General features: G+C 38.1%; 1 protein-coding gene across 2 annotated transcripts in view; it reads right to left on the bottom strand.

The window, feature by feature from the left end:
- The window catches only part of PBX3 (PBX homeobox 3), a 198,021-nt gene that overhangs the window by 18,063 nt on the left and 153,053 nt on the right, over positions 1-26,905 (bottom strand). For both annotated transcript variants that reach the window (XM_081103609.1, XM_081103610.1), the window contains exons 3-5: positions 26,171-26,412; positions 15,506-15,696; positions 12,202-12,337 (exon numbers count right to left, since the gene is read on the bottom strand). In XM_081103609.1, the coding sequence (XP_080959735.1) occupies positions 12,202-12,337; positions 15,506-15,696; positions 26,171-26,412 (569 nt within the window). The remainder of the gene's footprint in view (positions 1-12,201; positions 12,338-15,505; positions 15,697-26,170; positions 26,413-26,905) is intronic.

The raw sequence follows: 26,905 nt of genomic DNA, 5'->3' as shown, positions 1-26,905 counted from the left end.
AGCATCCCAGAACTAAACTCAAGAGCACTCTTTAATAAACAATAATGGGCCAGATTTTTTGTCTAGATAAGTGTCATGCCAATCTAATTCCTGTAAATGAAAACATCCAAGTTTATTCAGTGTTCTATAGTCAAGCCTTTTGTTTCATGGAAACCCTTATTTAATCAAATACCAGTCCCTACCAAATATATACCCCAGTTTTCTTTACTTCTTAAAAATCCAGAAATTTTCACTGAATTTATTTAAAATGTGCTCAAAGCCCTAGCTGGTTTGGCTCACTGGATAGAGGGGTGGGCAAACTTTTTGACTCGAGGGCCACAATGGGTTCTTAAACTGGACCGGAGGGCCGGAATAAAAGCATGGATGGAGTGTTTGTGTGAACTAATATAAATTCAAAGTAAACATCATTACATAAAAGGGTACGGTCTTGTTTTTTTTTTTAGTGTTATTTGTTTCAAACGGGCTGGATCCGGCCCACAGGCCGTAGTTTGCCCACGGCTGGGATAGAGCGTCGGCCTGGGGACTGAAGGGTCCCAGGTTCAATTCCGGTCAAGGGCATGTACCTTGGTTGCAGGCACATCCCCAGTAGGGGGTGTGCAGGAGGCAGCTGATCGATGCTTCTCTCTCATCCATGTTTCTAACTCTCTATCCTTCTCCCTTCCTCTCTGTAAAAAATCAATAGAATTATTTAAAAAAAAAAATTTAAAAAAATAATTAAAAAAAATAAAATGTCCTCAAAAGATATATTACCCTTTCAACATACATAATTCTAAAAACAAATCACATACATTTTTAGAGTAAAAAATACAACAAGGGTAGGTAGATCTATTCAAAACTAATAGACATAACCCCACTTGCCAAACCCTGGCCATCCCATGGCCCCCGGGCTCTCACCTTTGTGGAGCCTGTGAAGGGCTGGGCTGCCTGCACACTGGTTGGCTGGAGGGCAGAGCCTCTGTTCCCTCTTTCTCTTGGCACCTTTACACGGCTCTGTCTGCACAACATACCCAGCAAGAAAACTGGTTTGAATGGGTGACAGATTTGCATTTAGCAAGCACTAATGATATGCCCAGCCCTGTAACATATATGATTTCATTTAGCCCTCAAACCTCTGATGAAAATATTATTATCCTAATTCTACAGATCAAACAATAGAAACTTCAGGTTAAATAATTAGCGTAAGGTCACATTGCTACTTAATAATGGTGGAGTAGCGTCTGAGTGACTTTTCTGCATCTTCCTATACTAAGTACAATCATCTGGAGTTAAAGTATCAATTTCTCAAAATGAGTAATAAGAAATGATAGTACCACTGCCTAAATGGAACACAAGTAACAAAACTTAGTTTTGGTTAAAAAATCTGGAGTGCCTCCAGGGTCATATTTCCTAAATATCTAACTTTAGGGAATCAAGAGGGAGAAAATGAAACTATTTATATTACTTTAACAGTGATTCTCAACCTTCCTAATGCTGCGACCCTTTAATACAGTTCCTTATGTTGTGGTGACCCCCAATTTCATTGTTACAAATTGAACATAATTAAAGCATAGTGATTAATCACAAAAACAATATGTAATTATATGTTTTCCTATGGTCTTAGGCGACCCCTGTGAAAGGGTCGTTCGACCCCCAAAGGGGTCGCGACCCACAGGTTGAGAACCGCTACTTTAGAACTTTTCTCCCTTGATCTTCAGCCCAGTCATCTAACAAGGTCCCAGTGGGGTTACCGTAACCCATTAGTTCTTTTACCCTCTCCCACTCCTGGGCTCAGAGCTTCGCTAGGGCAAGTCACAAGCCCAGGCCATTGGATTGCCTCTGATTATATACCTCAACCCAGAATTCTTTATCTCCCCTAATTAATTTCATAGCACTTATTACCATAACATTCAAATTCATATCGAATTATTTACCCAATCTCCAAAATATCAGTTCTACCAACAAAATACTTTCAAATCTATCCCTATTTTCTACTATCAGTGGCCTAATTTGAATCTTCACCACCTCTTGCCTGAATTATACCAATAATTTATGTAGTCACTTTCATCCTATTGGTTCCCCCTAAAACTGACCTTACAATCTGGTGCTAGGATTATCTTTCAATCTAAACACATACCTCAACCCAGAATTCCTTATCTCCCATAATTCATTTCATAGCAGTTACCACCATCCTATCTAATATCCTATCTAATAATAGATAATCATGGTAATTGACCATACCTTTGCTACACCTCCCACTGGCTAATCAGCGAGATACGCAAATTAACCACCAACAAAGATGGTGGTTAATCTTCATAAGTAGGCACAAAGCAGCGGAGCGAAGGCTTGAAGGCAGCTCCGGCTGGAGCAGCGAAGGCTTGAAGGCGGCTCCAGGTGGAGCGAAGGCCTGGGTCCCAGGTGCCGGAGGAAAACCAGTTCCGGCAGCCAAGGGAAGGGAAGGCCTATTGCACGAATCTTTTCATGCAACAGGCCTCTAGTAACATAATAATTGCATATGTTATTTATAATTATATATCTCAATTATCCTTCTCTCCTCATTAGAATAAGCTCCACAAGGACAGAATCTCTGTTGTACTCACTATGATATGTAGCATAGTAACCAAATCACTAGTTGCATAAATACTGTTGAATAAATTAATTAATTAATGCAAAACAGGCATGTAAACTGATCAATCTCAAAATTGCAGGCATAACTGCAGACATCTAAATATTTAAATACCATAATTGCAGACCTTCCCCAATCAAGCTCAAGCTGGACTTTTTAACGAAATCGTTTCTTCAACACTCACTGAGTGTCTATGTGCTGTACATTGTGCTAGGTGTTTAGAATATAGTACTGAATAAGAACGTAGTCCCTATCAACATGGAATTCACCACCTATTTGGGGAACAGCATTAAACAATTCATTATTTAGTTATAGAACTGACATTTGAAATGATCGTTGAATAGTAATTAATATGATATCTATCTTTGTGTAGCAATGACAGGGTTAGGCCATTCAAGACAAGAGAAACAGCATAATCATTTTTATTGTTACATCTTCTTACTCTGTGGTAGGCATTCTGCTAGGTGCTCTACATATTTTATTGAACCAAATTTCCCATAACCCTATGAAATACATGCTATTTTTATCCAAATTATATATATGAGGAAATGAGACACAGTAGGTGAAATGACTTGCTCAAGGTCACAGAGCTAATAAACTGGAAGACTTTCCTTATCCTCTCCGTAGGACATAAACCCATAGGCACCTGTGCACTCTCCCAGGTAACTTTTGTCTCCTCTCAGTAACATGCTTGTCTTCCCCCAAGAGATTTGACATTTCTAAGGCTAAAGAACCCTATCTTATTCATCTTTGTTTGCCACAGTGCCAAGCGCAATGCCTAGTACACAACAGAGACAGGCCTATAAGCCCTCAGGCTTCTAACCAAAGAAGTCACTGTTAGGAGATGAGAAGAGAGGAAAGTAAGGTCTCAGAGTGTTTGTTCCCCTGACTCCCTCACTGTCTTTACTTAAGGTCTCAGTTACTGTTCTCCATGCACCCCTATGTCTTGGTTGGGTAACAGAACCAAGCATTACTAGTATTATCCTTTGTGGTTTCCCTACACTCTGCCTATACTTCTGTCATAGTCACTTTATTAAACTCTCCTCAAATTATTCTAATTTACGTGTGCCATCTGTTTTCTGCTGGGACCCTGACTAATATATTGGCCTATTGGTCTGACATGCCTCACGGAAGCAAGGCCATGGAAAGGTGAGATGTAACGATCAGGGACAGGCATAAGGAGAGACTGACGGGAATACTCACAAGGAAAAAATAGGCAAAAGAAGGTGACAAGGACAAAAACCAGAGGGACCATGATTCTGATTATGGCTTCTTGTATGGTATAGAAAAACTCAAAAACTACACCTAAGGTGGAAACAGTCTCTATCTCTCCTTAGTTTGGGCATCATGTTAAACGAGTATTGGAGATTCCCTTTAAAAGTCAACTGTAAAGTAAATATAATACCTGACATCACTGGAGTAAGCTTTAGGGACCATGCTAATTATAGTGCTGATTGTAGAAAACAACAACAACAATATCAGAGGCTTCCCTTGTTTTCTTTAAATCTTGCAGATAACTCCTTATCTGTACTCAGCATTACAGCATCCTCAAAGCTCCCATCTTTTTACAACCAGCTCCTTTGTTCTCTGCACACTGTTTAATGATACCCCATCTCCACTAGGACACAGTCAGAGCCTTTACAGTTAAGACAGTGTGGAAGAACCACTTTAACAAATAGCTGCCACTTTCCTTCAACTTGTCTCCAGTTTACCAATTGCATACTCACAGCACAATCTATTTCTGCCTTCTATCTACTGCCAAAGTAACTGAAAAGGCCTTTATGGATAGCTGAAAAAGATACTGTAATTTGATAGTCATCTTTTCCCCTGTTCTAATTATTATTTTAACAGGCTTCTTCTTATTTTAATACATTTTTTTAATAAGGAAATCTTACTTACAAATTTTAATTAGCTTAGTGAATACTCACTGCTTTGGAATAAGTAGTTTAATGAGGAAGGAGATCTCAGACTACTAACTAGCCTAGAGTCTCTGAAGTAGCTGGGGGGAATGATGCAGCCTTAGTGATATAAGCCCTGGTCTGTGCCTCACAAACCAGGACTCTGCAGCTGAGGCCTCAGGGACAGAGGAATCACACTGCCTCTTGCTGGAAAAAAGTAAAAATCCAGTTTCTTCCTTTTTATCAAGAACCTCTGTGTAAGAACCTCCAGCCCTCCAGAAGACCTGTGTCTCTTGTCAAATCATTAATTTCTGTGAACATCAGTCTCCTCATCTGTAAGGGTTTTAGGCACTTTTCTTCATACCAGACTATTTATAAAAGTACGTCTTGTGCACCACTGTAAAGGTTCCAAAATACGTTAGCTGAATAAACGAATGAATGAAAGAATGAATCTTAATCCTGCCAATTAACCTTCTTACCATTTCAGGTTTTCATCTGTTAAAAAAAAAAAAAAAGCCAATCTTTTCTTTACAGTACATTTCAATTAGACTAGCAATGAAGAATAACTTAATATTTTTCATTCTAAAAACTTCTAGCACAGAAAGTACAGCCAAAATTATTCAAATTCAAAATTGGAATCAGGAGAACAATGGAGATTTTTGTGACTTGCTAACTTGAATAATCAGTGCAAGTTAGCTCTATTCCAAAAAGTAAAAGCATATTAATATCTTCTCCACTAAGAATATGTGACAATTTAAGTATGATTCTCAGGGCTTATGACATTTGAAATAATTTCTTCTTTTGTGAATTTTCAGGGTGTTATGTAAAGGGAACTCCAGCTTAATCAAACCAAGCCTTAGGACAGCAGAGATTTCAAATTCTGAGATCTGCCTATAATTCCATATTAAGGATATTTATCTTTATAATATATTAGCATAAATTAATGTAGGACTAATAAAAATTGTAAATTTTTTACTTACTTCTGCCTATTTATATATTATAATGTACAGTAAATTTTTAAAACTACAACATATATTAATACGTCCAAAATCAAACTCCAGATCTTTCTCTCCCCAAAACCTGCTCCTCCCCAAACTTCCCCAACACATTTCATGACAATTCCATCCTTCCACTGCTCAGGCCAAAAATTAGTCATCCTTTACTCTCTCTTCTCTTACATCCTAATCTAATCTATCAGAAAACCTCTCGCTATCCCTTCACAATTACCTGGAGCCCAGCCACCTCTTGTCACCTCTACAACTATTATCCTGGCCCAAGGCACCATCATCTTACTCGGTGATAGGCAGTGGCACTCTACCAGGTGTCTCTGCTTCCCTTTGCTTTCAGGGTCTATTGTCAACAAAGCTGCCTTGGTGACCCTGTTAAAATTAAGTCAGATCATGTCATTCCTCAGTTTTCCTTAAAAGCTCAAGTTATTACCATCCTATAGAATAAAAGCCTAATATGCTAAGTGTCTGGTTGTCCGTTCAACCAAAATGTAATATGCTAATGATATGCTAAGGCCACTCAACCACTCACTATGATGTGCACCAGGGGGCAGTCGGCCAATTACTATGACATGCACTGACCACTAGGGGGCAGACACTCTGACCAGTAGCTTTCTTTAATAACCTATTAACTTGCTGCTGGGGTCCGGCTGATCAGGACCGAGCAATATAAGCCGGACACAGCCTGGAGCCCTCCTGCGGTCCCTCCCCAGCTGGTCAACTTCCCACATCCCTCCCCGGCCCCGATCGTGCACCAGTGGGGTCCCTTGGCCTGGCCTGTGCCCTCTTGCAATCTGGGACCCTTTGGAGGATGTTGGAGAGCTGGTTTTGGCCTGATCCCTCAGGCCAGGCCGAAAGGCCCCACTGGTGCACAAATTCATGCACTGGGCCTCTAGTGGTCTATAAAACCTCTGCATCATTTGGACCTCACATTCTCTTTGACTTCATCTCCTATTATTTCTACCACCTGCTCAGGCCACTTTTACCTCAGATGTTTGCACTTACTGTTCCCTCTGCCTGAATGTTCTTCACCAATTTGCCACATGGTTTGCTAATTCATCTCCTTCAATCTTTACCAAAAGATGTTATCTTACAGGGGCTTTCTTTAATAACTTATTAAAAATTGCACTCTTTGAATTTCCTGTTCCCTTTCCTTTCCTTTATTTTTCTCCATTAACACCTATCACTTTCTTATTTATCATCTCATTTACTTATTTTATCTGTTTATATCCCCCAGGAAAATGTAAGTTCCATGAGGGCATGTCTGTTGTTTTGTAAGTAAACTTTAGTCAAGTAAAAATACATGTATACAAAAAAGAAACACACATCATATAGAACTTGATAAATTTACATAAAGTTAATACACCCATGGAATCATTGTTTAAATCAGGAAACAGTCTACTTTCCAATCACTATTCTCCTAAGGGAAAATTTCTGGATTTTAAATTTAATTGTATTTTAGTATGGTGTATATTTTAAACAATGTTTAATGTATATATAAATATACATTATTTTATATTATAAATAATGTGTGTGTATATATATATATATATATATTTTGGAAAGTAGATAACATGTCAGGTCTAGAACATTTTCTGCTTTAACTTCTAAACAATATAAACAAAAGGATACTAATTTATTTTTTTAAAATATATTTTATTGATTTTTTACAGAGAGGAAGGGGAGAGGGATAGAGAGTTAGAAACATCGATGAGAGAGAAACATTGATCAGCTGCCTCCTGCACACTCCCCACTGGGGATGTGCCCACAACCAAGGTACATGCTCTTGACTGGAATCAAACCTGGGACCCTTGAGTCCGCAGGCCGATGCTCTATCCACTGAGCCAAACCGGTTAGGGCAAGGATACTAATTTATAAGGTTAGTAACTGACGCCTTCAAGAGATAAAATGACATCATTGTTCCCATTCAGTGGTGTAGGGTAAAGGAGTTGTTGAAGGGAAATTAACTTTTTAGGCAGGAAAAGAGTAAAAAGGAGAAGAAAAAGTCAGAATTTAAACTGATCATTGAAATTTTGCATTTGAAAGGCTGACCTGGGAGAAATAAGACTAGGAACTGCTTTTTAGACAGAGTAATATATCTGTGTCTATGTTATTTCTACCACTAAAGCATCTACTAAAAAAATTTCAAAACCTAACGAAGTCATTTTTCTATAGAAAACAAGTGAAATGATTAAGTAATTAATTTAGTAATTAAGTAAGTTGTTGTTTATTAAAATCACTGATAAATGGGTTCCTATCCTACTTTAGAAGGCAAGCAAAACCTCCCTGGTTTAGAATAGTCAGAGGAAACTTTTCCCTCACTTATTACACAGCAGTATGTTAAGCAAACCCTACATTGCACACAAAATGCTAAAACTCCAACTAATGAAAAACCAGGAGCATCTCAGTTTTTGAAAAATGTGTATGATCTGTGTTATTTTCCAATGGTAAGTATGTTATAGAAATAAAAAAGAAAGTAAAGAAGAGGAACCACAAAAACACATTATTTTAAATTGGACCTGCAAACATTAGAATTCTAAGTCAGAATGCTGTTAAGAAAGCCAGAAAACCAGGTTTGGCATCATCAGCTGGTGTTCAGCTTGAGCCCAGTCCTTTCCCTAATGCTTGGGGAAATGCACACACACCAGAAAACACCCACTTGACATAAGTGCACTTTTAATTTCACCTGCCCTGTCTAATCCAGCAAATTATATTGTTCCTTAGTATTTCAAGTGGCAATGAGTACTACATAACCCAGATAGTAATGTTTTATAAAATGCATGTTTTCATAAGCTGGTAACTCAAATTGACTATATTCCATTTCAATCTGAGGACCACCTCCCCACAAAAGAAAAAATCAAGAAATACCACTATTTCATAGGACAATGACAATAAATATTAAATAAAATATTAATTATAAATCTAAGTTTAGAGGTTCTATGGAAACTAATGCCAAGACAAGAGCTGGATAACGTCTTCAACCCAGCCCCTATTCCCTCAAATAACAATGACTTTCATTGGAATGTGAAGGGGAACTTTAGTATCTTGCACTTCAGATGCACGAGCAGGAGTATTTATTTAGAAACTACTTAAAAATTTTTGTGTTATGTGACCTCTAGGAAACATTGAAATTTCTGGCAAGAGTCAGCTTTTCCTTAAGCTCCACTGCAAAAACAGGTTGGTAACTATTACATATGCATGGTATAAAGAAATAATATTCAAATGAAAATCTATAAGCATCAATATGAATATTTAAATAAAACTGTATTTTCAAGCCAATACCAATTGGATATACTTATTTTTAAAGGAGGTACAATTGTTTATTTATGTGTTGCCAATCCTTAATCTAAATATCAGTATACCTGCTTAAAATGAAATGTATTTTTGTTAGGTAATGACAACTTCAGGGCTATAATTTATTAAAAATAGACCTTTAAAAGAAAATACAAAACAGTGAAAGGAATGAACTTAATTTTTCTGTTTAATGAATAACAAGAAAGCACAGAAATCACTGGGACCCAAATATCATAATAGCAAGGTTATCAAGAAAGTACTTGGTGAATTCCTCAAAGCTTTCACCAAAGAGTTATATGAAACTAGTGTCCTGGTGCACGGATTCACGCACATTGAAAGGAAATTAATTAGAAGAAATATTTTAATATCGCTATTCACCCTTTCTCTATAATAGAAGTGTCAACCAAATTTACAATTGACAATGACAGATCAAAACACATGCGTGCGATCGGCGCCAGAGAGAGCTTTATATGTATCACGCATGCGTGAGTCAACTTAGCCTTTTATATATATACTAGGGGCCTGGTGCACGAAATTCGTGCACTGGGTGTGTGTGGGGGTGTGTCCCTCAGCCCAACCTGCCCCCTCTCACATACTGGGAGCCCTCAGGCGTTGACCCCCATCACCCTCCAATCGCAGGATCGGCCCCTTGCCCAGGCCTGATGCCTCTGACAGAGGCGTCAGGCCTGGGCAGGGGACCCTCATTTCCCCCCATCACTGGCTCTGCCCCCAGCCCAGGCCTGATGCCTCTGGCCCAGGCGTCAGGCCTGGGCAGGGGACCCCCATCTCCCTCTGATCGCTTGCTCCACCCCCCGCCCAAGCCTGACGCCTCTGACCCAGGCTTCAGGCCTGGGCAAGGGGACCATCATATCCCCCCAATCCCCGGCTCCGCCCCCCACCCAGGCCTGATGCCTCGGCCAGAGGAGTTGACCCTCATCACCCTCCGATCACCAATCACCAGATCGGCCCCTTGACCAGGCCTGAGGCCTCCGGCAGAGGTGTCAGGCCTAGGCAGGGGACCCCCAGCTCCCCGCGGTTGCAGGCTCCGCCCCTGCCCCGGCCTAACGCCTCTGGCCTAGGCGTCCGGCCCGGGCAGTGGGGACCTGCAGTGGCAGCGGGGGGTGCCGCGATCGCGCGGGCTCTGCCCCTGCCCCTGCAGGATGCCTCTGGCTGAGGCGTCCGGCCCGGGCAGCGGGGACCCGCAGCTGCAGCGGCCCCGCGATCGTGGGCTTCGCTTTAGGCCCAGGCAAGGGACCCCTAGCTCCTGGGACTGCCCGCTTCGACCGTGCCCAGCTCCCATTGCTGGCTCCACCCCTATTTCCTGCTATCACTGGCCAGGGCGGCAAAGGCGCCTGATTCTCCGATCATGGCTGGGGGGCAGGGCAAAGGCGGCCCCAGGGCCACCTTTGCCCTGCCCCCCAGCTCTTAGCTCCCCCCTGGGTTTCCGATCACTGTCAGTGGCAAGGGGCTTCTTCCTGCTTTCCCTTTCGCCTCCCTGCATTGTGCCTACATATGCAAATTAACCGCCATCTTGTTGGCAGTTAACTGCCAATCTTAGTTGGCAGCTAACTGCCAATCTTAGTTGGCAGTTAATTTGCATATAGCCCTGATTAGCCAATGAAAAGGGTATCGTCTACGCCAATTACCATTTTTCTCTTTTATTAGTGTAGACTAGTGGCCCGGTGCACGAAATTGGTGCGGGGGGGGGGGGGGGCGCGGAAGGGTGTGTGTCCCTCAGCCCAGCCTGCACCCTCTCCAATCTGGGATTGCTGGCTCCTAACCGCTCACCTGCCTGCCTGCCAGATTGCCCCTAACCACTCTGCCTGCCAGCCTGCTCGCCCCCAACAGCCCCTCCCCACCCCCAACGCCCTTCCCTCTTGGCCCCTAACTGCCTCTACCTCAGCCCCACCACCATGGCTTTGTCCAGAAAAACATCTGAAAGGTCTCCTGGAAGGTTTCCCAGTCTAATTAGCATATTACATATTACATAAATAAAAAATAAACTTGCTTAATTAGACCCGCTTCCTGATTTAGCTAAACTTTTTCCAGCCCTGTGAAGCACCCCAACTTCTCTTTCAGGTAATTGTCAGCAACACAACAGTAAATATCAACATGAAGCAGATTATTATTGTAGATCACAAATTGCAGGGAGAACAAAGGGTAAAATATTTAACTTTAGCAGTGTTTGACTATATTCTGCGCAGTGAGAAAACCTGAAGTCATTTTCAAGTTCCACTGTTTCTTACTTTTCAGTCAGGTCAAGTTTCTAAACTTTGTAAATCTGTTTTATTGACTAATGAAAAGAAAATAGAATTCTACCGAGTCTCCTTTCTACCTACTTCAGGACTTCTGTGAGAATCAAATGAGATGAGGCATGTGAAAACACTTCACAAACACTTGGTTAAACTGTAAAATGTTTGCATCTGGCTATAAAGGTTCTTGGGCTGAAGAAACTTCAAGGAGGCTAGTTGCTAGGGAGAGGAAGCTGGGCATTGCTACATGATGCCATTACCTGGCGCCCACCATCAACCGTTCCCGGGTTGGGTTGGGCCCCGCATTTTGTGCCATGGGGTCTTGGCAGCGTTGGCTGCGATCTGGTGGGGTGTCGCTCTGGGGTGGTGGTGGGGCCTGTGTCCCACTTGGGGGAAGCCGAGTGTTGGTTTCTTGGCAACAGGTCTGTGATGCCGTTTATTTTTAAATGGCCAGTGCGCGGCATGGCAGTTCCTGCGTTGAGCGTCTTCTCCCTGGTGGTCAGTGCGCATCATAGCTACTGGTCGAACGGACAGATACTTAGCCTTTTATATATATAGATTTCCTTTCAGCAACAAGTGAGTTGGTTTCTCACTGGAGGAAGCTTCAGCCAGTCATCTGAATTGGGAAAAGCAGGACTAAATACCACTAAACTATCTCTTCCCATGGCATGTTTATGTCCTTTCTATCAAAGATTTACACGAGGGTGGTGGGTGACTATCTTGTCTCCTTGCCACTTAGGTTTTAAAAAAAATTAAACTTAAAAACTTGAATAATGCCGAAACCGGTTTGGCTCAGTGGATAGAGCGTCGGCCTGCGGACTGAAAGGTCCCAGGTTCGATTCTGGTCAAGGGCATGTACCTGGGTTGCGGGCACATCCCCAGGAGGAGATGTGCAGGAGGCAGCTGATAGATGTTTCTCTCTCATCGATGTTTCTAACTCTCTATCTCTCTCCCTTCCTCTCTGTCAAAAATCAATAAAATATATATTAAAAAAAAACTTGAATAAAAATGTGGAAATATATGTTTTCTTTATGTCTTCTCTGATGATGAAACATTTGGATATGAAATTTGGCGAGAATGCTCTGAGGAAAGAACAGGGTTTGTATGTTACTGGGGAAACAAGACAGACCCATGAAGTCCTCGCTCACCTGTGACACTGTGATGCTGCATTTCTTGGCCAGCTCCTCTTTGGCTTCTTCACTGGGGTAGGGGTTGCTGAGGTGTGAGTAAAAATATTCATTCAAGATTTCTGTGGCTTGTTTACTGAAGTTACGCCTTTTTCGTCTATGACAAAAAACAAAAAGAATTGTAGTTATAATAAGCATTAACCAAAGAGAGATATATTAATTAGGATCATACTAAAAAAAAAATAGATTTCTATTTTTAAACATTCTTGGGGTCTAATTTATCAATATGGTATTATAAATTATGCTCTCGGCATCCTCCAAAGCACTAGCCAACACATTTTAAGATTTAGAACCACTAAGAAAAATACTAGAATGGTAAAGCACAATTAACTTCATTCTTTAATTTATTCAACGAATACTTACTAAGGATCTAATGTGTTCTAGATATTTAATAAAGATTCAGTTGGAACAAAACAGATAATACCTACCAGAGAGTTTATAGGAGATTGGAGGGTTAAGGTGAAAAGTAGAAAGTTAGGGGAAAAAAAGATATTAAACAAGTATCACAGAAATAAATAATTACAAATTGCGGTGACCATATCAAATATGATGAAGGGCAAGCATAAGATATAATGAGAGTGTATCAGAGGGGAACCTAACAGATTATGGTGTCAGGAAAGATTTCCTTGAAAGAGTGACATTTAATCTGAGACCTGGAAAATGTGAAGGAGTCAGTCAAAGAATAGAGGGAGGAGAAATGAATAAAGGAAATGGTCCTGTATCCAAAAAGAGGTTGAAAAGTCCAAAGGGCTAAAGAAATCTGGATCACAGTAAAAATTAGAATATGTGTGAGATGAATCTGGAAGGACAGGCAGTGGCCAGATTATATAGGCTTAGTGAGCCCCATAAAAATTTTTGGTGGCAGCTTTTGCCAAAACCAGTTTGGCTCAGTGGATAGAGCTTCGGCCTGTGGACTGAAAGGTCCCAGGTTCAATTCCGGTCAAGGACATGTACCTTGGTTGCGGGCACATCCCTAGTCGGGGGGTGTGCAGGAGGCAGCTGATTGATGTTTTTCTCTCATCAATGTTTTTAACTCTCTATCCCTCTCCCCTCCTCTCTGTAAAAAATCAATAAAATATATTAAAAAAATAAAATAACTAAGTTAAATGAGAAAAAAAGAGGAATTTTTGGATTTTATTTTACTAGGAGAAAGCTATTTAAAGATTTTAAATCTTTTTTTAAAAAAAGATTTGTTCTGACTGCTAATAGTGGGAGGAGAACATGAAAGGAAATACAGATATATTTAAGGAGACAACTGCAATGGTCAAATTGAGAGATGATGGTAATAGCATAAGGTAAGAGTAATGGGAATAAAAAGATTCAAGCTCTATTTGAAAGGTAAAAGCAATAGGACTTGATGATGAGTTGGGAGGGGGAAATGGGTGGAGAAAACAGAAAAGGAAGTTAAGGAAAAAAATACATCAGGGGTTTCAAGATTTGTCTGTTTAAGCAACTGCCTAGACTAAGGTAAGATTTGCTCACAGAGAAACACTAGGGGAGGAAAATATTTATTTACTGGGAGAGAGGTGGCAGAATGTCAGGAGATCAAGTGTTTATTAACAATTTACATCAAATAGCAAAAATGCCATTTGTTACTAAGTTTTTAAAGAATTCCAGCCTGAAAATTAGCATTTGTCAGACTTCACCTTAACTCAGATTCTCTAGTAACTGAAATATACTTTCCCCAAATAACTTTCTTCCAAATAATCTTAATGATCTTCTCACTTGTGATATGCTACACTCAGAAAAGACAGTCAGTAGGCAGTTGTAAATGTGTAGACCCTTATGAGATTCTTCTAGTAACAATGATGCCGCTAACATGGGAGGTTAAGTGTGTCATCTGTGTCTCAACATCAAGGAAGAGTCCAAGGAGCAAGAAATCTAGGTCTGATCCAAACATCTCAAGTTATCAAACCTAAAATTTCTTATTTCAAAACTGTGGAAGGTTAAACCACTGTTTCCCTTTGGAAGGTTAAACCACTGTTTCCCTTTGGAAGGTTAAACCACTGTTTCCTAAGGGATGAAGAAGAGAATCAAGACCTATTTGGGGATTAAAATCAGCAGGATTAGATGATTAATTGGATGGGGAGATGGTAAGGGAAGAGAGAGAAGGGGAGGAAGATATATACCAAGAACAGCAATTAGCATTTTTGCAGGAGTCATGCATGGCTTGAAAAGAAAACAAAGCCCTGACCTGGGGGTACTCGGAGGCACACTCTGAGTAGGTGGTTCGGTGAGTAGGTGGAAAACATCTAGAATAAGTACTGAAACTGTCAAGCCTACCGATAGCTACCTGGTTCACAGATAATGCTTATTGGGAAGAAGAAGGGACCAAGGGGTGATACAGGGACCTGCTAAACTAGGAGCAAATGGTAGTTAAATTAGGTGGCAGACGTTCCTTATCTGCCTCTAAGGAAGAGCTCTGGCATGAAGAACCGTTCCACAAACCTTGTTTTCCAGTTGAGAAGCTAACTTAGTTATTTTCTCTAATACTGTAAAATTTGGATGATAATTATCACCTGTCAGATTCCAAGGACGAAAAAGCCAAATGAAACAGACACTCCTTTCCAAAGCTGAAGATTGATCACAAGCTTTAGCAATGCTCAAGAGGCAACCCTGCAGAGGCAGCATGCAGTAGCAACTTGACAATTCTTTTATTCTGTTATCTGGTAGGTCAAACACACCATATACAACTTATCACCTAATTCCTGTGAAACTTGGCAAAAGCTTCAGGTAAAAGGGAAATCTTCATCCTTACAGGTGAAACTGATAGGCTTTCTTACTTAATTTGGAAAAACAGACTTTGGGGCTTTGTGGTCACCTCTATTAACTAAAATACCACTTCCTTCTTAGGATCATCAGTATTTCCAACTATTTTCTTATAATGTACACAAGCAATGTAACATCAAGAAATTCTTAGAAAACAAGCCTTTGTTAAAACAGAGTTACAGACTGAAAGTTATCCTTAAAAATACTTTTTTAGTATCAGATTTCAAAGGCCACATCTTCTAAGTCATTAGGAGCAGCACTAATCCTATTTCCCATGTCACCAAATTGGAAGCTAATACACTACCACTCCCAGACAAGAGGCTTGACAGCACAGACACCATGAGGTGAATTACCTGTCCATCGTAGAGAAGAGCTCTTACAGCCAAATTAACAAAGTATCTAAAAGCAACTAACCATTTTTATAGGAAATAACATACAAGGAGTAAAAAGGGGGGAGGGGAGGAAAGCCACGCAATAGATTTGTGGCCTCACATACCTGGCATCAAGGAACCTTGATCTTAAAATCATAACTGCTTCACAAGTGCTTTGTTTGAGCTGCATCTGAATGGAACTAAATTTTCGATGGATGATGCCCACCATTCTTTCAATCTCTTTTGGGGAAATGGGACGTGTTCTACTCTGCTCTCGGAGAAGGTTCATCACATGTGTAGTGAATTCATTACATGCCTGTAAGGGAGGAAAAATCACTCTTTAGAAATCTGGTATTTTATATGATCACATCCAGACATTAACTCATTTGAATTTCTACCTCATTTGCAGTTGCCAATGGCATGATACAGTGGGTAGGGTAAGATGAAAACTAAGACACTGGTGAAATGGCAGTGGTAGTTAGCGCAACAAGAATTCTGAAACTGAATGGCCAGACATGCAAGGGAGACACTGCACTCAACTGCCTTTCCCACTAACCTTGTCCCAGTTCCAAAATGAGGTGTTCCCAGTGGAGGATGCTCTCTACCAACTCTTATAGATAAATATAAATTTATCTTAGTATTATTGTTAATACTAAGCACCTTCTAATTTCATTTATTCAACAGATGTTTACTGAAGGACTATGAAGTTCAAACTCCTCTAAGTGCTATTAAGGGACACAGAAATGAGCAAGATATAGACCTGGCCTTCAGTGTGATAAAATATATAACAAAACTAATTTTCAAATAAGGCAGTCTGTGCAAAGTGTCACAGAGAGCTAGGAATATGTGCTTCCTAAGTTCAAAGGAGTGAGTGTTCTCATCTGGAGGCAGCGATCACGGCAGGTTGCATGGCACAAGTGACATTGGGGGTTTAAAGAATGGATAGGATTTTTGAAAGGCAGATAAAGGTGAAATCAGGAGGAATTCTAGGTACAAGGAAAACTGGACATAACAGTATGTGGCAAGTTCAGAGGAACTGAGAGACTAGGTAGAGAAGAAGGGATTCAGGTTTGTGATAGCATATAAAGGCCTTGAATGACAAGCATGCCAACATCCTCGTGTAATTCAGCTGTGGTGTAGGCCCTATTAGTGGACATGAGCCATCTCTGGAAGATGGGCAAGGCAGCTCAACTCTTCAGGGGAGGGGCAAATCCTGATCAGATTTGGGTCTTAACAAATCAGGTTTTAGTTAACAATCCTCAGCCCCCATCTCTTTCAGTTCACTTACACTGAAAGCCAGTACTGCCTGGGTAAATAAAGCATCTGTCCTTGAATAAAAAGAACATCTTCTGGCATTTTTGTTAAAAGAATTCTGCATCTTACTGCACAGATGCTCCAGATAGGGCGAGCAGACAGAACAATCATTGATCACGGCAAGATACATTTTGAAGCTAAAATAATGTCCACTTCCCTACAGATACCCTGAACATTTTTCATATCCAGCATATGATGGTTTCTCTAACTGCTCATTAGAGAACTAACCTTCAAGTACACCGGGTGTTTCAATTTCTCTAAGCTTTTACAGGGCTTTTCTATAAATATTTCTAAAGTAAGATAAAGAGAGTCTTGCTTACCAGTTAAAATTTTTCATATGTTTTACGTCTTAAGAAATGTAAAATTCCTTGTGAGTAGTGGCATCATGCTATACTTATGGAAATCTTCAGAGTGCAGAATTGTGTAATATACACAGTAAGCATCCAATAAACATCTATTGATTGGTGGGTTTTTGTATTACAATTCAAGAACAATGTTAATAGCCTTAAATATATTATCCCTGAAATATAAGAGAACAATTCTTAACCTGCAGTCCATGGAGAAGTTTAGAATGTCCATGACTCCCTGAAATCATATACAAGTTGTATGCACGTGTGTATTTCCTGAAGGGATAACTGTGGAGTTTTTGTTTGTTTTCATTTTGGATTCTTAGTCTAACTAAAAAAGGCTAGGAATTATTATCCTATATTATGACAAAATTATATTAAGGAACTTTGCAACTCTAAAACCAGAAGTTTTTTCCATCTTTACGGAAACCAAAATAAAAGTAAATTTAAGATTTTCCCTGCTCTACTGTCATTGTAAATGATCTTATGCAGAGCTAAAAACAAGTGGCTGCCCTGCCAAGAAATATGTCTATTTTTTCTTGCACTTTCCCTGAAGAGATGTTCATATAATTTGAGAAACTCCAGGCCTTAGTTTTATCATCAGTAAAATGAAGAATATTAAACTAAAAGTGTTTCCCCAAACTGGGATCAGCAAGTTCTATACTTCTATAGCTAGTTCCAGAAAATGTTCATATATGGCCAATACAGTATGTTTGGGTAATGCAATATTAAGCAAAATTTTAAAAGGCTCTTTTTTATTTTTGCAGGACTCCTCGGTACTTCTATTATGCCAACTGCATAGTAAATCTTCAAAGGGGAATGGTATATCCAACTTTTCCCAAGTAAATACGATCACAAAACCTCTATTCTCTAGAGTAGTGCTGTCCAACAGAAATATATTAAGACCTGCCCCAGCCAGTTTGGCTCAGTGGATAGAGAGAGCGTCGGCCTGCGGACTAAAGGGTCCCAGGTTCCGGTCAAGGGCATGTACCTTGGTTGCGGGCACATCCCCAGTAGGGGGTGTGCAGGAGGCAGCTGATCGATGTTTCTCTCTCATCGATGTTTCTAACTCTCTATCCCTCTCCCTTCCTCTCTGTAAAAAATCAATAAAATATATTTAAATAAAAAGAAATATATTAAGACCCACATGTAAAATTTTTAAATTCCCTAGTAGCCATATTAAAAAGAAAAGAGTAAGGTGAAACTAATTTTACATTTTATTTAACTCAATATATTAAAATATTAACATTTGAACACATAACTATAGAAAAAATATAAGGCATGCTATATTCTTTTTTCATACACTTTGAAATCTAGTATGTATTTTACATGTATAATACATTGCAGTTCAGACTGACCAGATTTCAAGGCTCAATAGCTACATGTGACTAGTGGCAACTATTGGACAGCACTATGGCATCTTGCAGACCAATATGCTATTAAAAACTCTTTGGAAAACAGTACTATCAGTAATCTTTGATGTTTCTTTTTTCACTTGTCATTACCATGCATTCATATTAATACACACACACACAAACCAACAACAAAAAAACTGATTCACTTAGGAGTGTCCTTAATGAAGCAAGAGAAATTATTCATTTTATTGTATCTCAACACTTGACTAAGTCTTTAATATTCTGTGTGACAAATGGGAAGCACACAAAAAGTACTTCTCTGCATATGGATGGATAGTTATCCCAAGAAAAAGCACTTGTGTGATTAAGTTGTAAGTAAAGCTGCTTTTTTTTTTTCATGAAACACTATTATTTGAAAGCAAAAAAGACATATTATGGTTATTTGAACTTAGGTGTTTGGCAGATGTTTTCTCAAAAATGAAGCCAGTGAGCCTGTCATGTCAAAGAAAACAGGTGACAGTAGTTGTGCCAGTGGTGAAATTTGAGTTTTGAAGTTAATTATTATAATTTTAAAAGATCTGCACCCTCCACTGTGAACCTGACAGTTTCCCATTAGACTTTCTGATAGTTTGGTACTGATTCCCAACGTGCCATTGACGGAATTGAAGTGGCAACCTTTTGGTGCATGGGAAGATGCACCAAAAGATTGCAGACTCCATCCCTGGTAGGGAGCATGCAGGAGGCAGTCAATGGATGTTACACTTTCATATCAATGTTTCTCTCTCTCTCCCCCTCTCTAAAAATCAATAAACTATTCTTTTTTTTAAAAGGCTATTAATATATCCTCCCTTTTCCAGTGATATACCTGTGTGAGGCCAGATGTTCTTCATGTAATGTTCTTCTTTAACCACATGACTGGCTGCAGAAGTATATGTGAGGATCCAGGTGACTTCTATGAAGTCCAACATGAAAGAATTTTGCAAAAATGTAAAAAAAGTGCCATTCTTCTCACTAAAGTTTGAGTTTTTTGGGTTTTAAAAAATGTTATTTAAGTTAACATAATAGCTTATTGTTCTTATTTTTAAATTAATAAATATTTCTAATTTCTAGTATAATAAATATTGATAGATAGATGTAATCAACCAAGTGAATGCTCTTAAGGGGTTCTCCAATAATTTTTAAGAATTTAAGACCTAAGACCAAAAAGTTTGAGAACTGCTGTACTAGACTATGGAAGCATTTATTTGTACATATAACATTGCTAATTCCTACAAACTAACTCACACCTTATGGTAACAGACACCTATGATATGGCTTATGTTTTGATAAATAATTCAAGACTCCTGAATGATACCTGCAATGTTAGCTCTCCTAGTATTTCTCTGGCTCTATTTTAATCTCTTCAGAATGAATGTTTGTTTACCTACGGTTTCTAAGAAGCAGTCAAAGGCTCATGAGTACAACAACAACAAAAAACAGGTTAAGAGTAAAAAGTTTTTGCTTGTAAGAACTCATAAATTTCTAAAACATTTGCCGAATGTCTCACAAATTATTAAGTGAAGTCATCTATGAATGCAAATGCTGATTAGCAATTTGGCAATAGCCCAACATTCACAGAATTCACATAGCTTTTCTTTAAACCAGTAGTTCATACATGATTAATTAGAACATCTCATTTATGTAGTGTGCACATTAGCTCATTACTCTAAGTAAAATTCGTTAAGTATTTACATTTAGATAATTAAAATCTGGGTACACCCTTAAGAAAGATGCATACACTTTAGGCAAAGTGATTTTTTTTCCCTTTATACCACTGAAAGTAAATTACAGCCTCATTTACAGCCTCATCTCTACCAGTTTCAGAGCACAACACAGTACTGCCTCATTTCCTATTCCTTAAAAGGTAACATTTTAAAAATATAAATGCAGTAAGAATGACCAAATGACTGCAGAGTTTTGAAGGGCCACCCAACCACATATTAGCATCAATGCTGTTTATAATGTGAGATGCTCACTTCAAACATTTATCATATCCACCATGACTATGTTATTAAAACAGACATTAGAGTCTTTGAATTTTCTAATTTAGAGTAATAGCAGAAACCTTTTACTTTTAATCCAGCTGCTGAAAACTATCTAGGATGCATTTTTTGTGTGTATCTTAAAACATACATTGCAATAACATAGTTAAAGTGAACATAAAGCACTGAAGGCCTCATGTGAGAAAAATTGTTTCAATCAGTTCTGAATCTGAGCCTTCCTTTTTGCCATTTGTTCCTTTCTTATTAAAAATTCAAACCAAATAATAAATGAGAACTTGCAATATTTTTTCAATACTGTTTGTAATAATATTATTTTTATTTAGTAAAACTGTCTTCTCAATATTCATATCTATTTGGTTTACACTCAAAGTTTTCAGTGTTTTGTTGTTTTGTGGTGATGCTAGTTTCAGTTATGAATTCAATTTCTTGCCTGTGGGTTCAGATCAGTTAATATAAAAATGTAAAACCAAACAAAGAGCAAGCACTAATTTTTAGAGGAAGTTTTTAAATGGTTCAGTGATCAGATCTAAAAACTGGATTGGTCTTTTGTAACCATCTAGAGAAGCTAATTGTGGACAACAGATCATAATACCACCTATTGTAAATCCACTCTTCAAGAAAGAATAAATCTCTATTAAAAGTCAATGCCTCTCAAATTTGCATGCATCCATTTTCTAGATGTTTTTACAACCTTACAAGCAACTCTGGTCCAATATTATAGATTTTGTGTTTATGAAATGTTTATTATTAAATCAACAAATTCTTCACTTAAAGATTCTTTTGCTAAGCCAACTAGAATGAAACCAATATGCAAAGATGAAATATCTATTGTACTTCAACACTTCTTACCTAATTACATAGTTTAGGGACCTATCTCATGAGGGTTTTGTAAGGATTATGTTATATATGTATGTAAAGTTATTTGCATAGAGTCTGGAACATAATTAAATACTTAATAAATAGCAGTTATTATTGACAATGAAAATGGCAAGTTAATGAAATTCATATTTTTGTGTGTGTTAATTCTGTAAGCAAGTCCCTACTCTGATTACCTAACATATAATATAATTCTGCCTTGCCATTGCCTAAATACAAACACTGCTTCCAAACAAGTTTAATAAAAAAAAAAAAGAGTATTCAAATATAAAACCATTCATTAACCAAGCATATGGTCAAAGATACATTTGGTACATAGACTCAATAAACTAGAAACTTGGAGGGAAAAAGGTGAGTACTCAAACACTACTTCCAGTCAAGGAAAAGACCCAGCATGAATACCGATAAGAAGTAAAACCCTTCCCTTGGAACAATGAATAACAAAGCCTTGCTTGGGAAAATGAAATATAAAGTTTATATCAGGTAGTAACCTTTTGTCTTTCCTGCTTAACTATTAAAAATAAATAGCAATTTATTTAGGAGTTTGCAGGCTAGACAAACTCTAATATAATAACATCAGCATTTTTTAAGCTGATAAAAATAAAATTTCTTTACAAGCAAAGCAGATTTTGCCAGGAGAGGTAAGTACATAATGTTGAGATCCTCAAAGAGCCCAAGGCCATTCCTTTACAATGGTTTAGTTCTACACTCATTCTCCATTTCCCCAACAATCCTCAGTAATCTGAAAGTCCTCTAGTATCTAAAACAGTATCTGATTGGTCTAGAGCACATTCAGTGTATGTTTGGTTCCAATGCTCTACCTGATTTGAGGTGAATTCATTTGACATCTGTGAACTCAGAAAGCAGGTTCCCAGATGCTTGTGGAGGGTTGGTGCCCTTACAACACTTTTGCCTTCGGCAAAAATGTATTTCAATATAATTATAGTAGATAGCTTTCAATATGTCATCTCTATTATAGCAGCTATAAATTATGAAGTGAATTGCATGTGTACAAGCATTTCTCCTGGTACAAGCAAAGTGGGAGAGCTGCATAGGGCATGATATATCTTGTCCATTTTAACTGAGAACAAATGTCTTAAGTCAAATTTCATTTGCATATACCAATGTGTCCATTTCCCTTTGGTAAAGACGTGAAGGAACCAAGAAGGCCTTCAATTCTTAAAAACAGGCTTCCCAGAACGCTTGGTTAAAGTTCATTAGGAATTCACCTATTCTAATAGTTGGGCCTTTAATCATAAGAGCATATTTGAAAGGTAATGTAAAAGCATTTTTCAAAACTTCTAATGAACGAGAAGACAAACAAGCAATAAGGTTTTTGTCCAACTAAAGAGGGAGGCAATGCACCCAAGACAAGTAGTATGGCAGCTGCTGCACGCTCTGGAAAATTGTCATATTCCTATCTGGTGTCAGGATCAACAAGAGAAAAGTAAAATAGTTTTGTTTCCTTTGGGTGTGGTAATGATATTCAAGAATCTGATTCTAATATATATTCTATTATTTAGACTATATTCTAATATTTAGCCTGATATTTCAAAAGGGTTTTTATAAGTGAGTTTAGGTGATTATCACTAAAAATAATTACATGTAAGCCTATGTAAGAGAGACACATGGTCAAAGGACATTTTATAGAGAACCAAAAGAGGACAGTATATTAAAGATAGTACCATTTCTAAAACACACATAAAACTGAGCCTTGCAGCATGGATTTAATTTTGCTCAAACTGTAGCTCTAGTCTGCTTAGCTTTGTAAATGTGGCTATGTTTATAAGGTACTTTAATTTATGGCAGTGGTAGTGTGTGTTAATTTTATGGCAATCTAAATCTAAACAGGCTTCAGATACATTTTCATTACAGCTTCATTGCAAAACACAGTAGAGTGAATAGCTCTAGATTCCAATGTAGTTTATTTCTTTTAATAAAAGACTCAACACAATTTTTGGATGAAGCTTCTGCCTTACTTAGCATATATGTTCTTCCTATTTACTAACAAGCTTTCCATCAATCAGAATACCCGTGTTCACTTTAGGAGGAAAAATCAAGTGATTAGAATAGTTGTGTTTTATTTTTCCATCTCTACTCTGATTCCATTCCAAATGCAATCCAACATGGGCAAATTAGAAAAAACAAACAAACAAAAAAACAGAATGTACCTGAATTATTTTCTAATTTGACATAAGTAGCAGCATAATTCAATGAAAAGGGCAGTCATATTGTCAGAAACAGATTTCAATGTCTGATTCTAACACTAACTAGATGTGTGATACTGGACAAATAACTTAACCTGACTCTCATTTTCTCATCTGTAAAATGGAAATTATAATTCCATCCATTTTAGAAATTTCACCCCTTCATCTCAGTTAGTTCTGCTTAGCCCTTAGCAACTTCAAAACATATCCCTGAAAGGTCTATCCCAGATAAGGAACTGTACCTCAAAGATTTAAAAAGAAAAAGATAGAAAGAAAAAAGAAAAGTTGACTATCTTATGGTTAAACTTACAGAAGAGCTATAAAAGCCACCCCGAAGACAACTCAAGAGAATTAAATGCCATTGATATTTCTAAAACAATTCAGAACCTACAGAAGAAAACTGGTGAGCTAAAATTCTGTCGAATCAGCCAACTAGTCACCATACTCAATTTATTTACTTGTCCTTAATACTGCAATGACTTTACTTATCTATATTTTTTTCTTTCTGAAAGTGCTAAAAATGAGAAAGGAAACAGACATCTAAGTAGTTATTAGGCTACTAAATATATCTAACAATAAGGTTCATGATTATATTCTAATACTCATTATTTCCCAATATAATCTTTAATCCAAAAATACTTAGTGTAGATTAATTTATAAAGAACTTGTGTGTATGTGTGTATTTTCAAAACACAAAAAACAAAAACAACAACAACAAAAACCCCAAACCCTGTGACAATGACTGATGCCTGCCTCACCCAACTTCCAACAGGGCTATAGGGAGGACATAAGGAGGACAATGTGAAGAGACATGGCAGGACACAGTAAGGAATCATCTTAATTCCTCAGCCAAAAAAGTAGAGCCATTTGGCCCAATACTATAGATCTTTTCATGCAAGGTGACTGGTGGTGTTTCTTTAGTAAGTACAGATAGATATATTTAACAGAAAGTTATGCAATTAGGATATTACTACAAATCAGAGCCATTTCCACTGTTTATGCTCAGGGCAATCTTTTCAACCATGACTTATTTTGTTTACTCTCAATTATTCATATGTCAAATCAGAAAGTTCCATTTTTTATGTACATACGTAAGATAATTTTTCTAAAATTCTTATTTGCACATCTTCCACCAAAAATTATTCCTTCAAATGAGACTAGAGATGGTTTGAGATCCCAGAAAGTCCTATTCAGAAAAAAATACATACTAGCTTATAAGATTAATTTATATTGTATGTTAACATAGAACTACATAAATCTTTCTACCCTCCCTAAAAACACATTCACCTCTGGGAATCCAGCATTGCTTAATACCACCACAGACAGCATATTAGAGAAGGCAATGAAAAAAATAACATATATAACTGAAACTATACAGGGAACTTAGAAGATAAATTAGTATTAAAACTGACCAGGACTGCTACATTACATTAAGGTGTTTGACTTTAAGACATACCTGACTACATAGTGAAGTATTTATGGGTAAAATGGTATGGTATCTAAGACTACTTTAAAATACCCCACACAAAAAGGGGGGCGAGGGGTGAGAGAAAGACAGACAAAATAAGACTGACAAAATGTTAATATATATTTATCTGGGTGATAGGTATATTTAGACAGTTCCTTATTTTAGATTTAGCTCTATAAAACAGCCAATTCACAACTGCTTTCTGACCTAAAAACATGGCAATTTCATAGAAATTGACTTAATAATATTCTCTTTATTTGGGGGTACGTTTAAACATTTCCATATAATGTTTTCTTTAATTACCTTCCAGTGAAAATTCCTCAAACTAAGTAGGTTTTTAGGCTTAAACTAACAACTAAAATGAGTTCAAAATGAACCATGAAATTTTACCTTTTTTCACTGAATCTAAGAGTTACTTATTTTCCCCCACATTTTAACATCTCTGAAGTTTGGAACCATTTCGCAACCAATGTTATAGTTAAACTGGGGAGTGTTAATTTTTTCTTGTGATATATAGCAATGATACAACTTAAAAACAAGTATCTTAGATTCATTGAAATATGGTTAATATAATTGCTGAGAATAGCATTTTTAATCCATATTCTTTAATCAGGAATTTCGCACACAATGGCTAGTATTCCCTGCCCCAGGTTAATTATCTTGGGTGGTTTCCTCCTCAGAGAGACTGGCCAGAACCTGCTTACTTTGTGAAGTTAGCTGCCTCCCCTACAGCCTGGCACAATTCATAAGAATTCCTAGGAGGATTCTGGAACTCACAGCATAGGAGGAAAATCTCACTATGCAGTGCTTCCCTTTAAAGTGGTCACAGCTTATGAACAAGGCCAGTGCATAAATGCTAATGATACAAAGCTTTGAAGAGCACAAAATGGTGAATTTAGAGGGGAAGGATGGTTGCAGGTGTGGTAGTAAGGGCACATGAATGTGAGGAATGAATATAACTAAAACAAGTAGATGGGATAAAACAGCTTAGCTTCACCTCTGAAATCTCAAAGGGACTTCATTTCATGAATCCAACAATTCACTTAGATTTTAGCATTGACCTTATTTATTTTGTTCTTTGTGTTAACACCTACCCCTCACAGCCCTCAGAATTGGTTAGCGCAGTCTAATAGCAGAGCAATAGAGGTTTGTGCAGGACTATGAGAGTGGCGGCTGCTGACCTGTTCATATTTCTCCAGTTCTGTGTGATAGATTTGTCTGATCTGGGTCAATTTGGCTCTGTAATCTGAGTGTTCAATAGAGTTATCTGAAGAACCTCCAGAGGCTGCCGCGGCTGCAGCTGCTGCCGCCGATCCCCCACCTTTCTCAGGACCTGAAACCCCTTCTGCCAAAAGCATATTGTCCAGTCTCATTAGCTGGGGATCGGGAGGGTCCTCCTCCTGGGCTCCTCTGATGCTGAGACCTTCAAGGAGAGAGAGACAGAGAGAGAATAAGCGAGAAACAGGACAAACAGTGTATTTTATTTATTTGAGAAAAATGTTCAAACATCAGTGTACTATAATTCATGCTGAGAATTTCATTGTTCACATTTTATCAATAAGCCTAAGTATGGAAATTCTTTTCAAGATAATATTTACATGCATCCCAAAATTTTTAAGATCACCCCTTCTCAATTTATCCCAGATTGGATCCTTACAAGAAGGTAGCCTTGAGTTCCTGACATCCAATCTTCCCATATTTAGGTGATTTAAGAATAAAATGGGAAGAGGGTAAAAAATTTGGGATTTTGAGAAAGAAAAAACATCATCCAAGGATATAAAACAAACCCAATGAAAGAAAGGTGGTTGTTCTGTTTCTCTATACAGCTAGAATAACAGATTTTAAAATCTCATAGAATAATTAATTCACAAGCTATACCCCAAAATTAAAAAATAAGCAGGATCAGATGGACTTCT

Source organism: Myotis nattereri, assembly GCF_964212035.1.
Source record: "Myotis nattereri genome assembly, chromosome: 12".
In the NCBI taxonomy this organism is placed as follows: Eukaryota; Metazoa; Chordata; class Mammalia; order Chiroptera; family Vespertilionidae; genus Myotis; species Myotis nattereri.
This window is presented reverse-complemented; position numbering and strand designations above follow the sequence as displayed.